This window comes from Neoarius graeffei, chromosome 21 (assembly GCF_027579695.1).
Source record: "Neoarius graeffei isolate fNeoGra1 chromosome 21, fNeoGra1.pri, whole genome shotgun sequence".
In the NCBI taxonomy this organism is placed as follows: Eukaryota; Metazoa; Chordata; class Actinopteri; order Siluriformes; family Ariidae; genus Neoarius; species Neoarius graeffei.
Window position 1 is genome coordinate 23224858 of NC_083589.1, and position 19877 is coordinate 23244734.

A 19877-nucleotide genomic window follows, 5' to 3' on the forward strand; every position below is an offset into this window, starting at 1 on the left:
AAAAGTATCGTGATGTAATGCAAAAGTATCGTGATGTAATGCAAAAGTATTACGATGTAATGCAAAAGTATTGCGATGTAATGCACAAGTATTGAGTGGTAATGCAAAAGTATCATGATGTAATGCAAAAGTATCGTGATGTAATGCAAAAGTATTGTGATGTAATGCAAAAGTATTGCGGTGTAATGCACAAGTATTGAGTGGTAATGCAAAAGTATCGTGATGTAATGCAAAAGTATTATGATGTAATGCAAAAGTATTGTGTAATCCAAAAGTATTGAGTGGTAATGCAAAAGTATCGTGATGTAATGCAAAAGTATCGTGATGTAATGCAAAAGTATCGTGATGTAATGCAAAAGTATTACGATGTAATGCAAAAGTATTGCGATGTAATGCACAAGTATTGAGTGGTAATGCAAAAGTATCATGATGTAATGCAAAAGTATCGTGATGTAATGCAAAAGTATTATGATGTAATGCAAAAGTATTGTGTAATCCAAAAGTATTGAGTGGTACTGCAAAAGTATTGAGTGGTAATGCGAAAGTATCGCGATGTGATGCAAAAGTATCGCGATGTAATGCAAAAGTATTGAGTGGTAATGCAAAAGTATCGCAATGTAATGCAAAAGTATTGAGTGGTAATGCAAAAGTATCGAGTGGTAATGCAAAAGTATCGCGATGTGATGCAAAAGTATCGAGTGGTAATACAAAAGTTGCTTTTTAAAATTCCCACTATGACCCTTAGGGGGCTCCATCGAAGAGAAGAGGAGGAGGGGCAGGACAGCCTCGCCTACTGGGTGGTCGTGAAGTTGGTTAAGAGTTGCTCCGTGCGCGTGATGGCCCACTGTGGCGGGGACCGTGTGCGCGGCTTTCCGGTGCTGCTCCACTTTGTCGCTTTGGCTTAATGCGCGCGCGGCACCGTGCAGGCGCCGAAGGGACCGGGCCCGGGGGGAGAGGCTGCTGATGCGGTAGAGAGAGACTGGTTGCGCTCGCAGTCCTGCTGTGACCCCGATGCTTGTTTTTAAAGCGCCCTTTTCTCTCACCGTCTCCTGCCGCAGTCACTTTGAAACCTGGGGAAACTAAACATGGAGTTGCTCTGTAACGAAAAGGAAGGAGTGGTCAGGGCTCTGCTGGACCCCACCATCTTCAGCGATGACCGAGTGTTTCACAGTTTACTGACGGTCGAAGACACGTTTCTCCCACAAGCCTCTTACTTTCAGTGTGTCCAGGGAGACCTGCAGCCCTACATGAGGAGGATAGTGGCCACTTGGATGTTAGAGGTTAGTTACTGCTCGTGTGTGTTTCAGACCCGCTCACATCATTTCAACTTTAAGCATGAGGCCATCCTGACACTGCTGTTAGCTCAGTTAGGCCTTAAAGGTGCAGTGGTAGATTTTTTTTTTTAATCACTTGTACAAATTGCCAGGAAAATATGTAAAAACATGTTTTAAAAAAACCATTTGATAAAGTTGTGACTCTTATAAAGTCGTTTGGAAAACCGACTTCCGGTCCGGAATGCTTGTTTTTGTGCTGGGATGCGCCTCCTGGAAGTCATTTCATAGACACCCTACAGACCACTTTAGAGCCTGGGGGCGGAGTTTCATTACGTCAGTCTGCTTAAGTCTGATGTCATGCGTGAGGTCATAGCCATTTCCGGTCTTGTGTCCATTTGTGCTACCTATCATTCCTAACATATCTTACTTAATGTTTGGATCCAGATGTTGGAGTAGGTGTGTGGACTGCTCCACGTGTCCCGTCCCACTGTATGCTGCGCTGTTGTTGCCGCCATCAGTTTGTGTTTCAGTGGATAACATTAACACTGCCGGGAAAACACAATTATTGAAGATGTTCACGTTGCCAACGTTTTCCTTATGAAAGAATTTTTCTATTCCGATTTCTGGAAATGTTCAATTTTCAGTGAAGATCTATGCCGTCAGTCACCCTTGTACACCCAGAAGTGTGCATTTTTATTTTCTTAAAAGCTGCATTTGATGTTTTTGGTGGTGTTATTCTATGTTTGCAGAAAAACACCACCAAAAACATCAAATGCGGCTTTTGACTGATTGATTTATTCTTTTAATTAAGAGCCGACGGACGCAGATTGGATCCACGTTCCCGTCCCTTCTTCTCAGTTGAATTGCTCAGGAAGTGTTCATCACAGCCATTTAGGTTAAATTTTATCCTAGTTACACAATCTGAATCCTGCTACGCTCCGCATCCATCTCCACACCCATTACTCATGAACTCCTCACTGCATAGTTATGAAACACATCTCACAAGAAAGATCTCATCTCATTATCTCTAGCCGCTTTATCCTGTTCTACAGGGTCGCGGGCAAGCTGGAGCCTATCCCAGCTGACTATGGGCGAAAGGCGGGGTACACCCTGGACAAGTCGCCAGGTCATCACAGGGCTGACACACAGACACAGACAACCGGAGCACCCGGAGGAAACCCACGCGGACACGGGGAGAACATGCAAACTCCGCACAGAAAGGCCCTCGCCGGCCACGGGGCTCGAACCCGGACCTTCTTGCTGTGAGGCGACAGCGCTAACCACTACACCACCGTGCCGCCCCACAAGAAAGATGCTAGTCTCATTTGTCTAGTATTTGTACAGTCCAAAGTATTCATGTTATGAAGACATCAACCTTCTGCAAAGTAATGCCTTTAAGTTCTTCACCTTTTTCACAATCCTACTTCTCGGTTGAACAAGTTACGAAGTCCTTATCACTTTACAACATGGTGCATATCGAAATAAACAGACTCATTCTGATAATACGAAGTGTTTCTCTGTTATCTGGTTTTGAAAAAGTTATAAAAACTATATAGAGACATTTAATTTGTCAAACAGTAGACAAATAGTACGTTAATTTGTGCGTTTAAAATTCTGTAACGTCCTTAACAGTCAACATAATTGCACGGTGCCATTTTAAAGGGTTTGACTTTGCTCTTTCTAACTGATTGCTGTTTTTGAATTGATGACGTTTTGAAATTTTCAGTCCACATATCTACTTATGGTTAAGGTTGTGGTTAGGTTTAGGGCTAAGGCTAAGATTGAGTTTGTTCCTAGTTAATCATGTTAATAAAGTAATTCATTAATTTTTGATGATTTAACCAATTAATCATATACCCCCAGAAGCCTCATCTGATTATTTCAGGGTGGTTCGTTAGGGTAAGCAGAATGACGAAAGAGCCACTAAACCCAGCAGGTCAGCACAAATCGGTCGATTCTGTTATCGATTTTGTTCTACGATAGCGTTTTTTGACAACGAAGCACAAATCGTCAGAAGACCAGGTCCAAGTGCCTTTCAGCTCCCAAAAGCAGACGTGAGCAGCTCATTCACAGGGACTTGTACAGTGGACGTTCTGCGTGAACAGATTTAAAAGGACGCTGATGATACAGTGAGGTTTTCAGGTTATCTAGCTAACTTCAGTACCCAGCCATTGGCAACGAAGTTTGTTTTTCATCATTCATTTAAGAATTGTAATTTAACTTATAAACTGCAGCAGTTTTTTTTCTCTTCGCAAGGAAAGCAGTAGAATGACAATTGAATAGTTTTTTTTTTTTGACTGATAGATGAGAGCTTTGGGCCCGGAAGGATTGATACATCACATCTTAACAAGTAGATAGAGGAGAGAGTTCAAGAAGTTGTTAAAAAAAGTGTTTTCAAATGTCATCCTCGCCTAACTGTTACAGTGGTGCTTGAAAGTTTGTGAACCCTTTAGAATTTTCTATACTTCTGCATAAATATGACCTAAAACATCAGATTTTCACACAAGTCCTAAAAGTAGATAAAGAGAACCCAGTTAAACAAATGAGACAAAAATATTATACTTGTTCATTTATTTATTGAGCAAAATTATCCAATATTACATATCTGTGACTGGCAAAAGTATTTGAACCTCTAGGATTAGCAGTTAATTTGAAGGTGAAATTAGAGTCAGGTGTTTTCAATCAATGGGATGACAATCAGGTGTGAGTGGGCACCCTGTTTTATTTAAAGAACAGGGATCGATCAAAGTCTGATCTTCACAACACGCGTTTGTGGAAGTGAATCATGGCACGAACAAAGGAGATTTCCGAGGACCCCAGAAAAAGCATTGTAAATGCTCATCAGGCTGGAAAAGGTTAGAAAACCATCTCTAAAGAGTTTGGACTCCACCAATCCACAGTCAGACAGATTGTGTACAAATGGAGGAAATTCAAGACCATTGTTACCCTCCCCAGGAGTGGTCGATCAACAAAGATCACTCCAAGAGCAAGGCGTGTAATAGTCGGTGAGGTCACAGAGGACCCCAGGGTAACTTCTAAGCAACTGAAGGCCTCTCTCACATTGGCGAATGTTAATGTTCATGAGTCCACCATCAGGAGAACACTGAACAACAATGGTGTGCATGGCAGGGTTGCAAGGAGAAAGCCACTGCTCTCCAAAAAGAACATTGCTGCTCGTCTGCAGTTTGCTAAAGATCACATGGACAAGCCAGAAGGCTATTGGAAAAATGTTTTGTGGACTGATGAGACCAAAATAGAACTTTTTGGTTTAAACGAGAAGCCTTATGTTTGGAGAAAGGAAAACACTGCATTCCAGCATAAGACCCTTATCTCATCTGTGAAACATGGTGGTGGTAGTATCATGGTTTGGGCCTGTTTTGCTGCATCTGGGCCAGGACAACTTTCCATCATTGATGGAACAATGAATTCTGAATTATACCAGCGAATTCTAAAGGAAAATGTCAGGACATCTGTCCATGAACTGAATCTCAAGAGAAGGTGGGTCATGCAGCAAGACAACGACCCTAAGCACACAAGTCGTTCTATCAAAGAATGGTTCAAGAAGAATAAAGTTAATGTTTTGGAATGGCCAAGTCAAAGTCCTGACCTTAATCCAATCGAAATGTTGTGGAAGGACCTGAAGCGAGCAGTTCATGTGAGGAAACCCACCAACATCCCAGAGTTGAAGCTGTTCTGTACGGAGGAATGGGCTAAAATTCCTCCAAGCCGGTGTGCAGGACTGATCAACAGTTACTGGAAACGTCTAGTTGCAGTTATTGCTGCACAAGGGGGTCACACCAGATACTGAAAGCAAAGGTTCACATACTTTTGCCACTCACAGATATGTAATATTGGATCATTTTCCTCAATAAATAAATGACCAAGTATGATATTTTTGTCTCATTTGTTTAACTGGGTTCTCTTTATCTACTTTTAGGACTTGTGTGAAAATCTGATGTTTTAGGTCATATTTATGCAGAAATGTAGAAAATTCTAAAGGGTTCACAAACTTTCAAGCACCACTGTAGAGACCTAATCTTGAAGGGGAAAAAATATTTTTACACAGTGAGTTCTGCCATTGAAGCTCTTTAATACTTGAAAGCTGAACCTGACAACATCCTGTAGATGTGATGAAAGCCCCTAAAGTTACATTTGTATATGTATTAGGTCCATATGAGGTGGCTGGTGCTCTAGTGGTACTCCAGTGTGTAGAGGAGGTTTTTATAGTTTTTGGATTGCTCCTATGTTTAAAAACTAGACCCCTAGTTTTTCTCAACCACTGGTGTAACATTTAGACTACACATTTTTCTTTTCTTTAAAATCCTCTTTGAGTTGACTAATCACCAAAGCAGCTCGACTGTGTGGGTGTTTGTAGCGCTGCGGTCTTTTGCGACTCCATAACTTCCTATGTTGAGTCATAAATAAATGAATTGTCTGCAGTGCGAGCTTGTTTTCTTCCTTCAAGAACAGCATTCAACATGACCACTTGGCAGAATGGCAATGAGCTGTTCATGCTTTCGTTGCAGAGGATTTGTCGATGCGGACATCTAATTAGTAGAAATGAATGAGCTTTTCTGTTTATTTTGACCCACGCTGTGTTCCGTGTTTCCGCAGGTTTGTGAAGAAGAGGAGTGTGAGGAAGAAGTTTTCCTTCTGGCTGTCAATTATCTGGACCGATTTCTTTCTGCAGTGCCAACAAAGAAGTCATGTTTGCAGCTTCTTGGTGCCGTGTGCCTCTTCTTGGCGTCCAAACTGAAATCGTACCAGCCGTTATCCGCGAAAAAACTCTGTCTTTACACCGACAATTCGATCACGTCTCAAGAGCTGCTGGTAAGACATGCTGTTGAATCCATAGACCTGTTCATAGCCTAGTTTGGTTACCTACAGCCTCTTTTATACTACAGGGTAGAACTGGGCGATATCGATATGGACAAAATCTCATCACGATATATTACATTTTCTCTAAAATGGATGAAAAGCTTATCAATACAAAAGGACTGCATGCATTCGTGACTCGTCTGCTGTGTACCTTACAAACGACTGTTTGTTTTCTGGTCAGTGTCTTGATTTTGTTCTAAAATCAAACCTCCAAATGATAGAACTGTCAATCAGGGCTTGATTTTAATGGTAGTCCGACTGTCCAGGAGGACCAAATGTTTGGTCCAGACAAGTCAAATCCTCATCTGCCTGTCTGATGGGACGAGTCGAATATTTGTTAAAAATCACCATTTTTGTAGAAATTATTCAAGAGTTAGATCAATAAAGTTCCAACAAAACCACTTCAATCCCCTCAGTAATCCGGTCATGTTATAGTTTACGAAATTCCAGGGAAGCAGAGTACAGTAGGGGTGTGTGTGTGTGTGTGTGTGTGTGTAAAAATAACCACAGTGTAATATCGAATTATAGATTACTCCTCGAAATCAGAGAAATGGAGATCAAATACTTCAATAAAGTAAATATGTGGTGAATCTTCATTTCATTCAGACATTCATTGTATTTTTCTTTTGCACGTTTCACATTAACCATCACAAATGTTGTACAATATTTCATGGGAGTTTTACGACAGTGCCGAACTCACTCGTGGTTTTTCATTCGCAACGTGATTCTGTGGCCCTTATCATGTCCAACTTGTTTTCTTTTGGTTTCATTTCTTTAAATTAATTTGTACTTCAGGTTTTACTGGATTAATCAGGATTTAACTTTATTTCCTCCAGAAGCTTTGAATCTGGGTGAGTCTAACTCTTAAAACTGCAGATCAGGTCATGGGTTAAGCCTCGGTCACAACCGGCCGTACGTGCTCCTACGGCCGGTCTACGTGCAAAAAACGCAAGAAATGAACGGAGGGCGCGCATGTGATGTGCTGATTTTTGAGCCGTAGACCGGCCGCAGAGGTTCTTTGTCATGTCAAACAAACTCTACGGGCACTTACGTTTTTTTCAGGTTGCAAGACAAACTTACGGCCAACGTGCGTCTTTCTCCACGAACAAAAAAAAACGCAGCGATTTGGGAAACGCCAAAAATCGCACGGCCAAAAAAATCATACGTCCGGTTGTGACCTAGGCTTTAGAACAACATACACACCGTAATGGGGCTTTGGACAGTTTTTGTTTATGGTTACAGTTAAAGTTTGAGTTTTATTGAAATATTATAAATCATTAAAGCAGAATGATTACCATAAATATACCTGCTTTTTAATAAACTTTATTAATCCCTTTCCTTTCATTGAACTAGTAAGTACATCGGAATAAAAAAGTTCTGGTCAGGACAAGAGAAAAATCTCACTGCTTGTCCGAGTGGATTACAGAGTTAATGTTGAGCCCTGACGCACTTTTTAGGGACAAGTTCCTCATCTGTTAGTTGGACTGATGCCTGTTCTGTGTCAGTGTGGAGTGCTGAGTTTGGCTCTGTGTCTTACTCCTCCATGCTTGTTTTTGTGACACCACTAGGAGCTCCCAGGTCTGACCTCGGTGATGTAAATCAACTACCAAAAAGTGGCATTTGCGTCATTTCCGATATCGCCAAAAATCCCAGCAGATGGGTTTTTTTTGTTGTTGTTGTCTTGCAATATATATCGCCATATCACACAGCCTTAATGGAGGGTCAAACGGCTCTGTGCGAGGAGACTCTGAATGAATTTTCACACAAGTGTAGTTAAAGGAGAACTGAAGGCATTTTTTTTTTAATCAAAATTCTATTTATCTCATTTTATTAAATATCTCATCTCATTATCTCTAGCTGCTTCATCCTTCTACAGGGTCGCAGGCAAGCTGGAGCCTATCCCAGCTGACTACGGGCGAAAGGCGGGGTACACCCTGGACAAGTCGCCAGGTCATCACAGGGCTGACACATAGACACAGACAACCATTCACATTCACACCTATGGTCAATTTAGAGTCACCAGTTAACCTAACCTGCATGTCTTTGGACTGTGGGGGAAACCGGAGCACCCGGAGGAAACCCACGCGGACACGGGGAGAACATGCAAACTCCGCACAGAAAGGCCCTCGCCGGCCACGGGGCTCGAACCCAGGACCTTCTTGCTGTGAGGCGACAGCGCTAACCACTACACCACCGTGCTGCTCTTTATTAAATATAGGAATGCATTTTTGATGCTATAGCAGTGACAAAATAGCGAAGTTATGAGTGTTTGGAATACGCTATGTAATATATCAGTCCATATGTCAAAGCAATGATATTTGTTGAGACCTGTGCGAGGCATCGTAGGACGGAAGTAAAACATACAGCGGAAATCAAAGCGACCAACATCTGCCAACGTTGTCAAAAGACGCGCACGCCCTCTTTCGATTGCTGATGTAATCAGGCCGGAAGTTTTGTTTGTTTTGACAGCAATCAGGAAAGTTTGAAAAAAGTAGGCAGTAATCGTCATTTAAACTCGTTTTTGTGCAATATTTCATTTGGAAAACAGTTTTCAAAATGGTGGCGCTGACACTAAACATTTCGAAGTCTCGCACAAGTCTCGTGAAGATCGCGCGGATAAGCGACGCCTGCCGTGGACCAAACGAACTAAATTCAACGTGGCTAAAAACTGAATAGGCAGATAAGTATAATATTTAATTGCAATTAGTTGCCAATACGAGTCATGATATAAGGTTATTAAAACCAAAAACGTAATTGAATAACACTTTTTAATTAAGAAATAAAGCAAGTTTAAAAACGACTTCAGTTCTCCTTTAAGCAAGGAACAACGATACCGTGCAGATAGGATGGCTGGACGTGGTGAAAATGGAGCTGCTTTAGCCAATTAACATGACGGTAAAATACGTCCGAAACATGTTCTGGACAAAAACAAGGCTTGTGCTGGTGTAGTGTGATTTTAAAAAAGATAGTAAAGATGTGCTGCTGCTGCTGCTGCTATGATGCAGCTGGGGATAAAAGATGTAGACCTTTCCATGCATCATCTTTCAGTGCTCTACATCCAGAAATGCCCTTGCACATCAAAGCATCTCACAGCTCCGTGCTTGCCGATACCATTTTATGTGCTCATTTATGTGCAGGACCTCGCTCAGTCTATTAAAAGCTATTATTTGAATACCATGTGCTGTTTTGGTACCGTTGCTATGGTGATGTGAACAACTTATTGAACATTCAGGCGCAGGAATGCGGCCTGACAAATCTAGGTTTGCCTTCTGCTTCTTTGTACTCCCTTCCCTTACTGACCTGATTTAATGTTTACTCTGTAGCTTCAAGTGTTGAACGTCATTTAACATCATCCGCTGTGCTGAAATGTGAAGGTCATATAAAGACGGATACCAAAAGCAATGACGCAATGTTCCTGAATGTTCCTATTGTATTTCAAATATAGAAGTATATCCATCTCACTTTGCATTATTATACCTGTTTTCCTTGCATGTTGTGTCTCTGTAATGAAATTGGTTCCGTCCCATTAGTAACAGAAATTTGTACTTGGGGTGGTGGTGGGGGGGAGATACAGTAAGCAACACCTGGTATTTTGGATGTATTCATTTACTGATTTAAGATGCTCATTGCTAGTGTAAGAGAAATAAGAACTGATGGATGATGTACTTGGCTTAGAGAGAATACAAGAATAGCTCTTTTTGAAGGTTTTCAGTCCAACAGCTCTTTGAAGGTTTAGTCAAAAATCATTGTGAGTGCATTGTTACTGGTGTGTGCGCGCGTGCGTGTTTTAGGCTGTGTGTGGTCTTGCTGTTTCACCACAAGCCCCTTAAGTTGCACAGAGATTGCAGTGAGGGTCACTTTTGAACTGAAACTTGTGATTTTGTTGGAGCTGTACATTCAGAGGAAAACTTAAGCAACGTATTGTATCCGTAAATGAGAGCAGGCCACAAACATGCAGATATAATGGGAAAATGAGAGGCTGCATGTGCTAGAACAATAGACATGCTTGTAAAGCATGTGTGGGTTTTTTTAAATGTTGAAATGCATCTGATTTGGGCATCTCTGGATGTATCCCGGTTTAGTGGACAAGACAAATGGATGGCACCAGGGTGCGATTTGTCAAAAAACCAGAAGGGGGGGATGTTTTTTTTTTTTTTTTAAATCATGAAACGTCACAAAATTAAGGTAACAATAGGCTAACAGCTCAATAACATCCGATGATATCAAATGAATAACACTAAATGAAAACGAACACTAAACCAGAGATAGTAAATTCATCTTCCTATCTCTCTGACTAAATACATGAACACTAACACAACAAAGTTCGCATTGCTTGTCGCGTTGCTGTGATGTTTCTCTCCCTCCGGATTAAATGGACAGTGACTCGATAATCACTCAAAGAATACTAAATGAACAGTTTGCTCTGATGGCGCAGTTCACATTGTGCGCAGCTTTCTGATTTAAACTGTTTTTTTCTCATCCTTATACTTCCTGTTTCATGGACTGTAACGGATTTGCTTATTTAGTAATTTTAATACAGAATTTACTTTGAAATTATAATCAGACACTCCAACGCCCCCCCTAAAAAAAAAAAAAAAATCGGCTGTGAAAAAGGCGGCATCCGCCAAAAGGCGCACTGTTTGCATCCCTGCAGATACATTGATACATTGTAGATAATAACAATATCTTTGCGTTCTATGAGAATGCAAAGATATTGTTATTATCTACAATGTATCTATTTGCTGGGGACGTTCGTGAACATCAAAGCTGCCACTTCAGATCATTTTGAAAGTGAGTGCAATGTAGACCATAGAAACTGTGTCACAACATGCCTGTCATGTCAACTTTTTTTTTTGGTTTGTTTGTTTTATTGACGGGGTTGTCCCCGAGGATTTTTTTTCAGCAGAGATAAAAACCAGAGGGGGGGGATGATTCCCCCCCCCCGGCAAATCGCACCCAGGATGGCACTATGATTAACACCTAACCAATATGGCCATTTGTAATTAAGCACTTTACTTAATGTTTAAATGCTGCCTTAACAGTAGGCGTATCAGGTGCTCGCTGGCCGTGCTGTGAAAATTATCTATGCAGACGTTCATCTACGTTTCCAAATCTGTCATTGCTTAACTCTTGAATATTTTCTATCATTAAAAAGCTTATAATCTCTGCTTTCCAAAGAAATGTATCTGGTTAAGATCTGTTCAGTACTTTGGGAGTAATGGCAGGTTGAAGTCAGTACAACAGAGTTCACTCTCTGCTCGCGGGACGTCGGGAAACTGCCGGTGCTTTTCTTTTTGAGTCACGGGAAAGCGGCCAGGCTCTCTGTCTCTCTCCTGATCGGTTTCTGACTGGATTACTTGTGAATATCAATCAGATAACTTTTATAGGGATGTTCTCTCACTGTTTCTGATTAAGAATTCAGCAAAATTTTCCATCAGCTAGTTTTGATGTTATAATTCATGGGAGACTTTGAAGTGAGTTTTCATGGCTTTACAGACTTATTTTTTTCAAGTCAAACTGATTTCATGTAAATAAATAACTATTTTAGAATATAACTGGAGTTGTTTTGATGAAAAATATTGAGATCTTTGTGGTCGGAATGAGATTTAAAAAAACAAACAAACCAGAAGTCAGAAACGCGAGTATCAGTTTAAGTTCAGTTAATGTGAATTGTTTACTGGATGCGGATCAGCCTTTTTTTTTTTTTTTTTTGAGGTTTGCCTTGAAAGCTATGAATATTAATCAAAATAATCATTTTTATTTTTTTCGAGGTCCAAATCCTGCGCTCTGATTGGCTGGCGAGCGGGTCCGTATCCTACGGTACAGACCCTGGTTATGGACCTCTGGTGACTCGCTCGTTCACAACAGCAACAAACATAGTAGCATTTTTTTTTGTCAACATTTATCTTTTTTTTTAAATAAAATTTATAAGGTTATCAAAAATCTTATACATTTTTGCCAGCATTTCTCAGGAGAATAGCATTAATTTTACATCATGGATGGTGATAACGACAGTGTTCACAGCGAAAGCAAGTTTTACTACCCTGAGGAAGACAAAATTAAAGAAAACATTTCAGGAGAAAGCTAAAAATCTGTAACTTGCTAACAGTTTGATCTCATTAGTTAATGAGGCCCATTTTGGACCATGTTATCCTAATACATATTATATTAGGTAAAAACTTTAAACCAGTACAATCTCTTCAAAGTTTCACCAAATGGCTTTATTTATGCAATATAAAGGTCATAATACTGTATAACTTTGGTTGAGCAAAAACATGGCTGAATCCTGAATGACTCAATTTTGTATAAATAGGGGACTACATAGGCAGCAAAATGTAGGGTTTTTTTTTTCCTGCCATGGAAGTGCACTTGTATACTGAGGAGGAAGCAATCTGCATTACATCTGTGAATGAGGATTCAAAATTATGGCTCGGCTCGGTTTTCCCTTTCGAGTGCTCTTGTTTTCTGTTAGAATTTGGTAAAGGAAAAAAATAAATATATTATTTACCAGCTTAAGGTCAGTCCGTATGGTGAAATACCGTGACCTCAGCCTTGAATACTGACCTCGGTCCAGAGGGCCTCGCTCAGTACTTTCAAGAACTCGGGCACGGTATTTCAGCATACGGACCTCCCAGCTGGTAAATAACATGTTTATATGAAAGAATATATAATATATATAGGCCCTACTTTTGAGAAATACAAACGCCTACAGAGCACAAAGAGGATATTAGAAATGTTTTATGACTTATTTTGATAGAGAATGGTAGTTGTGAATGACATTCAATTCTTATTGATGCATATTTTATCATTAACATTGATTTCTCCTTCTTTGTGACCTTATGAGTTAAGATCAGCTTTATATTGCACAAATAAAGCCATTTGATGAAACTTAGTGTACCAATTTAACATTTTTACATAATTTGCATAATTTGTTTTTACTAATTTTTCAAACTTTGTATTCAGTATACAACCATCTATGTGCTGCCAATTTCCATGTAAATATCTTGGAAAAACAAGTTAAAAAACATTTGATCTCATTGGTTAATGAGGCCCATTTTGGACCATGTGATCCCACACAAAATATTAAGGGGGTTTTCTAAAAGTTGAGGCTTCCTCTCTTGCCCCTTTTCCACCAAAGCAGTTCCAGGGCTGGTTCGGAAACTAAGCATGCCAGTGCTTAGTTTGGAACCGGGTTTTCTGTTTCCACTGACAAAGAACTGGCTCTGGGGCCAGAAAAACCGGTTCCAGGCTAGCACCAACTCTCTGCTGGGCCAGAGGAAAGAACCGCTTACGTCAGCGGGGGGGCGGAGTTGTTAAGACCAACAACAATAACAAGACCGCAAAAGATCGCCATTTTTAAGCGACGAGAGGCAGCAGCTGTACAAACGCGGTCATCCATTATTATTGTTGCTGCTGCTTCTTCCACGTTGTTTTTGCTTCGATATTCGCGCCAAGGTTTATGCAAACCAGGGATGAGAATTTTCCGCCGATCGGCGGATTTCCGACTTTTTCAGACCAAAATGATCGTTTTTGAGCGTGCGCGCGCAACATTAAGGTCTGCATCACGCATCTTAGAATGTGCGCGCGCGAGGGAGACTGTGTGCAGTGTTGCCAGATACTGCTAACATTTTCCATCCCAAAATATGTTCCAAACCCACCAAAATGCACTTAAAACCGCCCAATGTGGCAATACTGCCTGTGTGCTTGTTCATGTAGCGCATGCCAGACAAAGAGCATCCTGATTGGGTTACTCAGCAAAATAAGCCAATCAGCTTTCAGTGTGGGCGGGCTTTATTTCTTTTCTCGAGGACTGGAGTTTTCAGCTGAGTCAGTGCAGCCTACAGGATCGGCATGGCAGAGAGAGCGCGCGTGCGACCCAAAAAACCAAAGTACAAAACCCACTTCAACTCAGATTACACAAAAGAATCTCCCTATCTAATAATAATAATCTCCCTGTCTAATAATAAAGAAAATAAATAAATAAATAGCCAAAAATCATTAGCCCCTGGGCCCCGCCCCCCTGGTTTTTTTTTCAGACTTTTTAAATATTTTTCATTCTCATCTCTGGCAAACGTAGTGACGTATACAGCGACATAACTGACGTATACAGCAACGTAATGACGTGGCTCCGCTTAGCACCGCGAGCTATGGAAAAGCAAACTGGTTCTCAGCTGGCTCGCAAGTTGAACGAGTTGTGAACCAGCACTGGCCCCGAACCAGCCCTGGAACTGATTTGGTGGAAAAGGGGCATCTGTCTCTCCCCGCCCATTTGATTTGTAATATCTCAAGAACAGATAAACATTTTAATTCTGTAAAGCAGTATGTTCAGTTCTGAAGTCAATGAGAGCAGTTTCACGCAATTTGGACTGAATTTGAATTTTTACCCAATATGCCTATTAATAGCATCATCTTGAAGCCTGTACAGGAAACAACTGCACAAGTGTTTTTGCCATGTCATGTCTCCTCACAGCAAGAAGGCTCCAGGATCAAACCTCACAGCCAACCCAGTGTTAGAACTGCGATAGATTGGCAGCCTGCCCAGAGCATTACCCTGCTTCTTGCCCAAAGTCAGCTGGGATTGGCTCCAGCTTTCCCCGTGACCCAAATGCGTAAGCAGTATATACAATGGATGGATGTTGGTGTGGGGTGTTTTTAAATTAATTTTTTTTAAGGTTGAACTGAATCTGTCACCTTGGTAGAATCAGTTCTAGAGTGACGACAGCATTACCATAAAATGAGCTGTTGAACTAGCTCAGTTCACCATAAATTTTTATTTATTTTTTGTTTAGTAGTTCTAGCTTTTTCTTTTAAATTGGCCTGGGTGGAATTACAAGAGGGGAAAAACAGATGTGTCAATGGAAAACGTGTTTTAGTTTTTTTTTTTTTCTTTGCAGAGATGTCAAGATGCATAAGGCCACGCAGTGTCGGTCTGGTGCGTGGGTGAAGCGAAGCGGTGGAAACGTGAGAGGCTGACTCAGTCAGTCCCACCCTTCTGCCAAATCTAAAGTCTTTTCTGTATTGTTTCAATTCCTCTTTTGGTTTGATTATCTGTCTTGCTTTAATAAACTGCATTTTCACTCTTGACTGCTAGAGCGTTTGAATATAACACGACTCCCAGTACCAGCTGAAAGGCTTTTTTTTTTTTTTTTATTTGTTCCCTGAGCTCTGTAGTTTTACTTCTGCTCAAAGGTTGGGTCATAGATATTGTCATGTAAAGCAGTGTGATTAGATTAACTAGAAGGAAACTGATGCAGAAAACGAGGATAGTTCTAGGTTTATTTAGGCCATGTTGGAAAAGCTGTGAGCTGTTGTGCTTTTAATCCAATCTGTGGAATCCAATCTTAATGATTTTGAATAATTAAAATTGATTGGAAGAAGTGTTAAACAGGGGTTAAAGCCTGTTTCAGCAGTGGTCATTACAATACAGAATCTGACACTCAGTAATCTGTTGGTATTTTTATAAAATGTACTTTTTTTTTTAATTTTATTATTATGGCCAGGTATCCTGCCTGAACTGATGATCACATTATCAGTTTTTCTTTGGCTAAGGTACACCACCAGTCTTGCCAGAGCAGTTGGGCATCAGGTGCCTTGCTGAAGGGCACTTCAGCCAGTCCCGCTGGTTCATGGAATTGAACCAGCAACCTTTTGCTCCCCAAGCTGTTTCTGTAACCATTAGGCCATGGCTTCCCCCAAATTTACAGTACCTTGCTTAAATATTCACTCTCCTTGAACTTTTAATTTACCAAAAAAAAGAAAAAAAGTTGTGATTTGCATAAATATTTGCCCCATTACTATGTCCCTCCCATGCCAGGATCTGGTCTTCCCAGGCAGTCTCACATCCCACTACTAACCAGGCCCTTAAGGTGTGTTGGGTAGCACTGACCTCTGTTTCTATAGCCCTCAGCGCCTCTCCTATAGATAGTTTTCACATGACGTCACAGAGTCGGGGATTCCCTAGTGGCGGCCATCTTGCGGGTCAAGCTTACCGTACGGGTGACTGAGCACACATTGTAATGCGCGAGTACAAAGTCTTCAAAAGAACCCAAGCAGGCTATTTAAAGCTAGCAATGGTGCACACCTGTTGTATTCACGGCTGTCGTAATAGGTCAAATGATGAAGTCAAGTGGAGCTTTTATGGAATTCCCACTGTACGGGAGCACGAAGGCGAGCAAACGAACTCAGCATACAAAGGAGAAATCTGTGGCTTGCGAGAATCAACCGCAAGGATTATCAGCCTTCCAAACACAGCAAAGTCTGCTCCGATCATTTTATAAGTGGTAAGTTGTTTAAATAAACAATCAATTGTGTTTAAGTTTGTTTTGGTTTCCAAAAACAATCATGTGAACAATCTCTGGAGAATGCCTAACTTGAACTGCTGAGTGTACGTTTACATTGTAATGTACACTTAATATCGCTCGTTTGTCACGTTTCTATTTGAAACTTGTCACTTCACTCATGCAAGGGTCATTTTTGAAAAACATTTTAGGTCTATTCTGTATGATTTGATTTGTGTTTGGGATGCAAACAGCGCGCCTTTTGGCGGATGCCGCCTGAATCACGCAGATCCGATTGTTTTTTGTAGGGGGGGGCGTTGGAGTGTCTGATTTATAATTTCAAAGTAAATTCTGTATTAAAATTACTAAATAAGCAAATCCGTTACAGTCCATGAAACAGGAAGTATAAGGATGAGGAAAAAAAACAGTTTAAATCGGAAAGCTGCGCACATTTGCGCAGCCCGAGCAGTGTGCAGGACTGCGCAAATGTGCGCAGCTTTCCGATTTAAACTGTTTTTTTCTCATCCTTATACTTCCTGTTTCATGGACTGTAACGGATTTGCTTATTTAGTAATTTTAATACAGAATTTACTTTGAAATTATAATCAGACACTCCAACGCCCCCCCTACAAAAAACAATCGGATCTGCGCGATTCAGGCGGCATTCGCCAAAAGGCGCGCTGTGAATATATAAAGTTGTATATATCAGACAGCCTTTAAAGTTTGATGAAGTCAGTTTCAGGCTTTGGCAGTTTCAGGCTTTGGCAGCCCTGCATAGTCACTTGAAAATGCATCTTTGTCCACTTCGTAGGGGTCAATTCCCCCAATCAAGGCCAGTTTGGCTGCATACCGTTGTCGTGAGATGTCGTCTAATGTATCTATATACTTCTGTTTGCTTGATTTTGCCGACATTGACCTTTATTTTAGAAAACTGACTATATAACTTCATAAATTCGTCCGAGATAACGTAGCCGGTAGTGGCTGGTCCGTTTTCTTTGCCCCGCAAGATGGCGGCTGGGGGGCATTCCCTGGAATGCCGTGACATCAGTGAAAACTATCTATTACATAGTTAGGGTTACAGTGGGGGGCTGGTCCACTGGTAACCATGAGAGTTTGGCTTCCTACTCATATCTGTATTGTGGCCTCGCCAGATGGCATTAGGTACCATTTTTATGATTGTCTTTGGTATGACCCAATCGCAAGTAGAACTCACGATCTCCCAGTCAGGAGGTGGACATGCTAACCACTAGGCCAACTCGCAGTCCCGTTACTGTGAAACCCCTAAATTAGTTCTGGTGCAACCAGTTACCATCAGTAGTTATATATATATTTGTTCCTGGAAGGTCTTAGGGTTTGTTAGAGAGCATAACACAAACAGCATCATGACAAATTATTTATCAAGTCCAGCACGAAGTTCTGGAAAAGTAATACTCAGGGTTTGTTCCTGCAGTGCACCATTTTTAAAAAGAATCAAATGAATATTACAAAAGTGACTCCACTTTGAGGATGCCTTGCATCAAAATCCAAGCTTGCCTCGAAACAGCTTCAGCTCATTCAGAGGATAAGCAAAGCCCAGATACTCCACAAAGCTGGGCTTCATGGATGACTGGCTAGAAGAAAGCCTTTAGTGGGGGAGGGAGCCAGATTAAATCCTGATTGGAGTTTGTCAAAAGGCATGTTGCACAACTAGCTGGTTTGTGGGAAAAGATTCTGTGGTCTCGTGAGACCAAAACTGAACTTTTTGGCCTCAGTGCAAAGTTCTGTGCTTGCCAGAACACCATCCCTAGAGAGAAGCATGGCAGTGGTAGCATAATTTTGTTGCCATGCTCTTTATTGGCAGGTAACAGATTAAGGATGTGGGCAAAATGGATAGAGCCAAATACAGGGCAGACCTAGAAGAAAACCTGCTCCAGTCTGTAAGAGGCTTGAGACTGAGTGATGAAGATTTAACTTCTAACAGGACAAGACCATACTACTAAAGTAATACAGGAGTCGTTCAAAACCAAGCGTGTTCGACTGACCCAGTTAAAACCCAGATCTCGATCTGATTGAAAGACGTGAAAATTGCTGTTGGTGAACTGTCTCCATCTCATCTGACCAAGCCTGAGCAATTTTGCCAAGTTGAATGGGCCAAAATCTCAGGATTCAGATGTGCTGATTGAGACCTATCCTAGAAGACATTTATTTATTTGCAGCCAAAGGTGCTTCTACGAAGTATTGACAGATTACTTATGCAAAACATTTCTGCTTTTTGTGTTCAAATGACCTTTATATCACAATTAAAAATAGGTTGCAACTCCAAGTCTTGGAAATATTGTGGAATTTGCAAGGTAAAAATCCCAGTTTTGACCTCGCCACCCGAGTTTGTAATTCCCGATTGTGTAATTTCTCTGATATATAATAAAATATACTCCAGGTTGTCCCCCTTTCCTCGCCTTCTTCAGCCAGTGGTCTCATGCGTGATGTAGATGTGATGCACTTCCGAGTTGTTACAGGAAGTTGTCGAAAAGAGTATTGAGACCACTGAGCCCTAGCACCAGGCCTTTTCCGGGAAATAAGAGTTTGGGTCATGGCGACAGCGTATGTCAGCCTCGGTTCGGAGGTTTCAATTTCAAAAACTGTAAGAGGTAAGAGTAGAATAATATAAAGTACAGACACTTGGTATATTTTACTTTTGTTATTATTATTATTTTTTTTTTAATTGTTCAATTTTGTGGCTACTGCCTCATGTGTACCCCTTTTCCACCAAATCAGTTCCAGGGCTGGTTCGGAGCCGGTGCTAGTTCACAACTCGTTCAACTTGCGAGCCAGCTGAGAACCAGTTTGCTTTTCCATAGCTCGCGGTGCTAAGCGGAGCCACGTCATTACGTCGCTGTATACGTCATTACATCGCTGTATACGTCATTACGTCGCTGTATACGTCAGTTATGGCGCTACGTTTACATAAACCTTGGCGCGAATATCAAAGCAAAAACAACGCAGAAGAAGCAGCAGCGGCAACAACAACAATAATAATGGATGACTTCGCGTTTGTACAGCTGCTGCTTCTCGTCGCTTAAAAATGGTGATCTTTCGCGGTCTTGTTATTGTTGTTGGTCTTAATCACTCCGCCCCCCCCGCTGACGTAAGCGGTTCTTTCCTCTGGCCCAGCAGAGAGTTGGTGCTAGCCTGGAACTGGCTTTTCTGGCCGCAGAGCCAGTTCTTTGTCAGTGGAAACAGAAAACCCGGTTCCAAACTAAGCACTGGCCCTGAACCAGCCCTGGAACTGCTTTGGTGGAAAAGGGGCAACAGAGTAAAAAAAAAATTATATATGCGCTATATTTACTGTATGTATCAGAAATCAATTTTATTTATAAGCAGTAGCCACACATACCCATAGGGTACCTATTTTTATGAAAAAAGCCAGCCAGTCAAACAACTGAAAGCTTTATACAGGTTACCTTTGGAA

The 19877-nt window shown here is 41.2% G+C and overlaps 1 protein-coding gene across 2 annotated transcripts in view; it reads left to right on the forward strand.

The window, feature by feature from the left end:
* The first annotated feature begins 780 nt into the window (after positions 1 to 780).
* The window catches only part of LOC132869583 (G1/S-specific cyclin-D2-like), a 44215-nt gene continuing 25118 nt past the window's right edge, over positions 781 to 19877 (forward strand). For both annotated transcript variants that reach the window (XM_060902833.1, XM_060902834.1), the window contains exons 1-2: positions 781 to 1280; positions 5889 to 6104. In XM_060902833.1, the coding sequence (XP_060758816.1) occupies positions 1086 to 1280; positions 5889 to 6104 (411 nt within the window). In that variant the 5' untranslated portion in view covers positions 781 to 1085. The remainder of the gene's footprint in view (positions 1281 to 5888; positions 6105 to 19877) is intronic.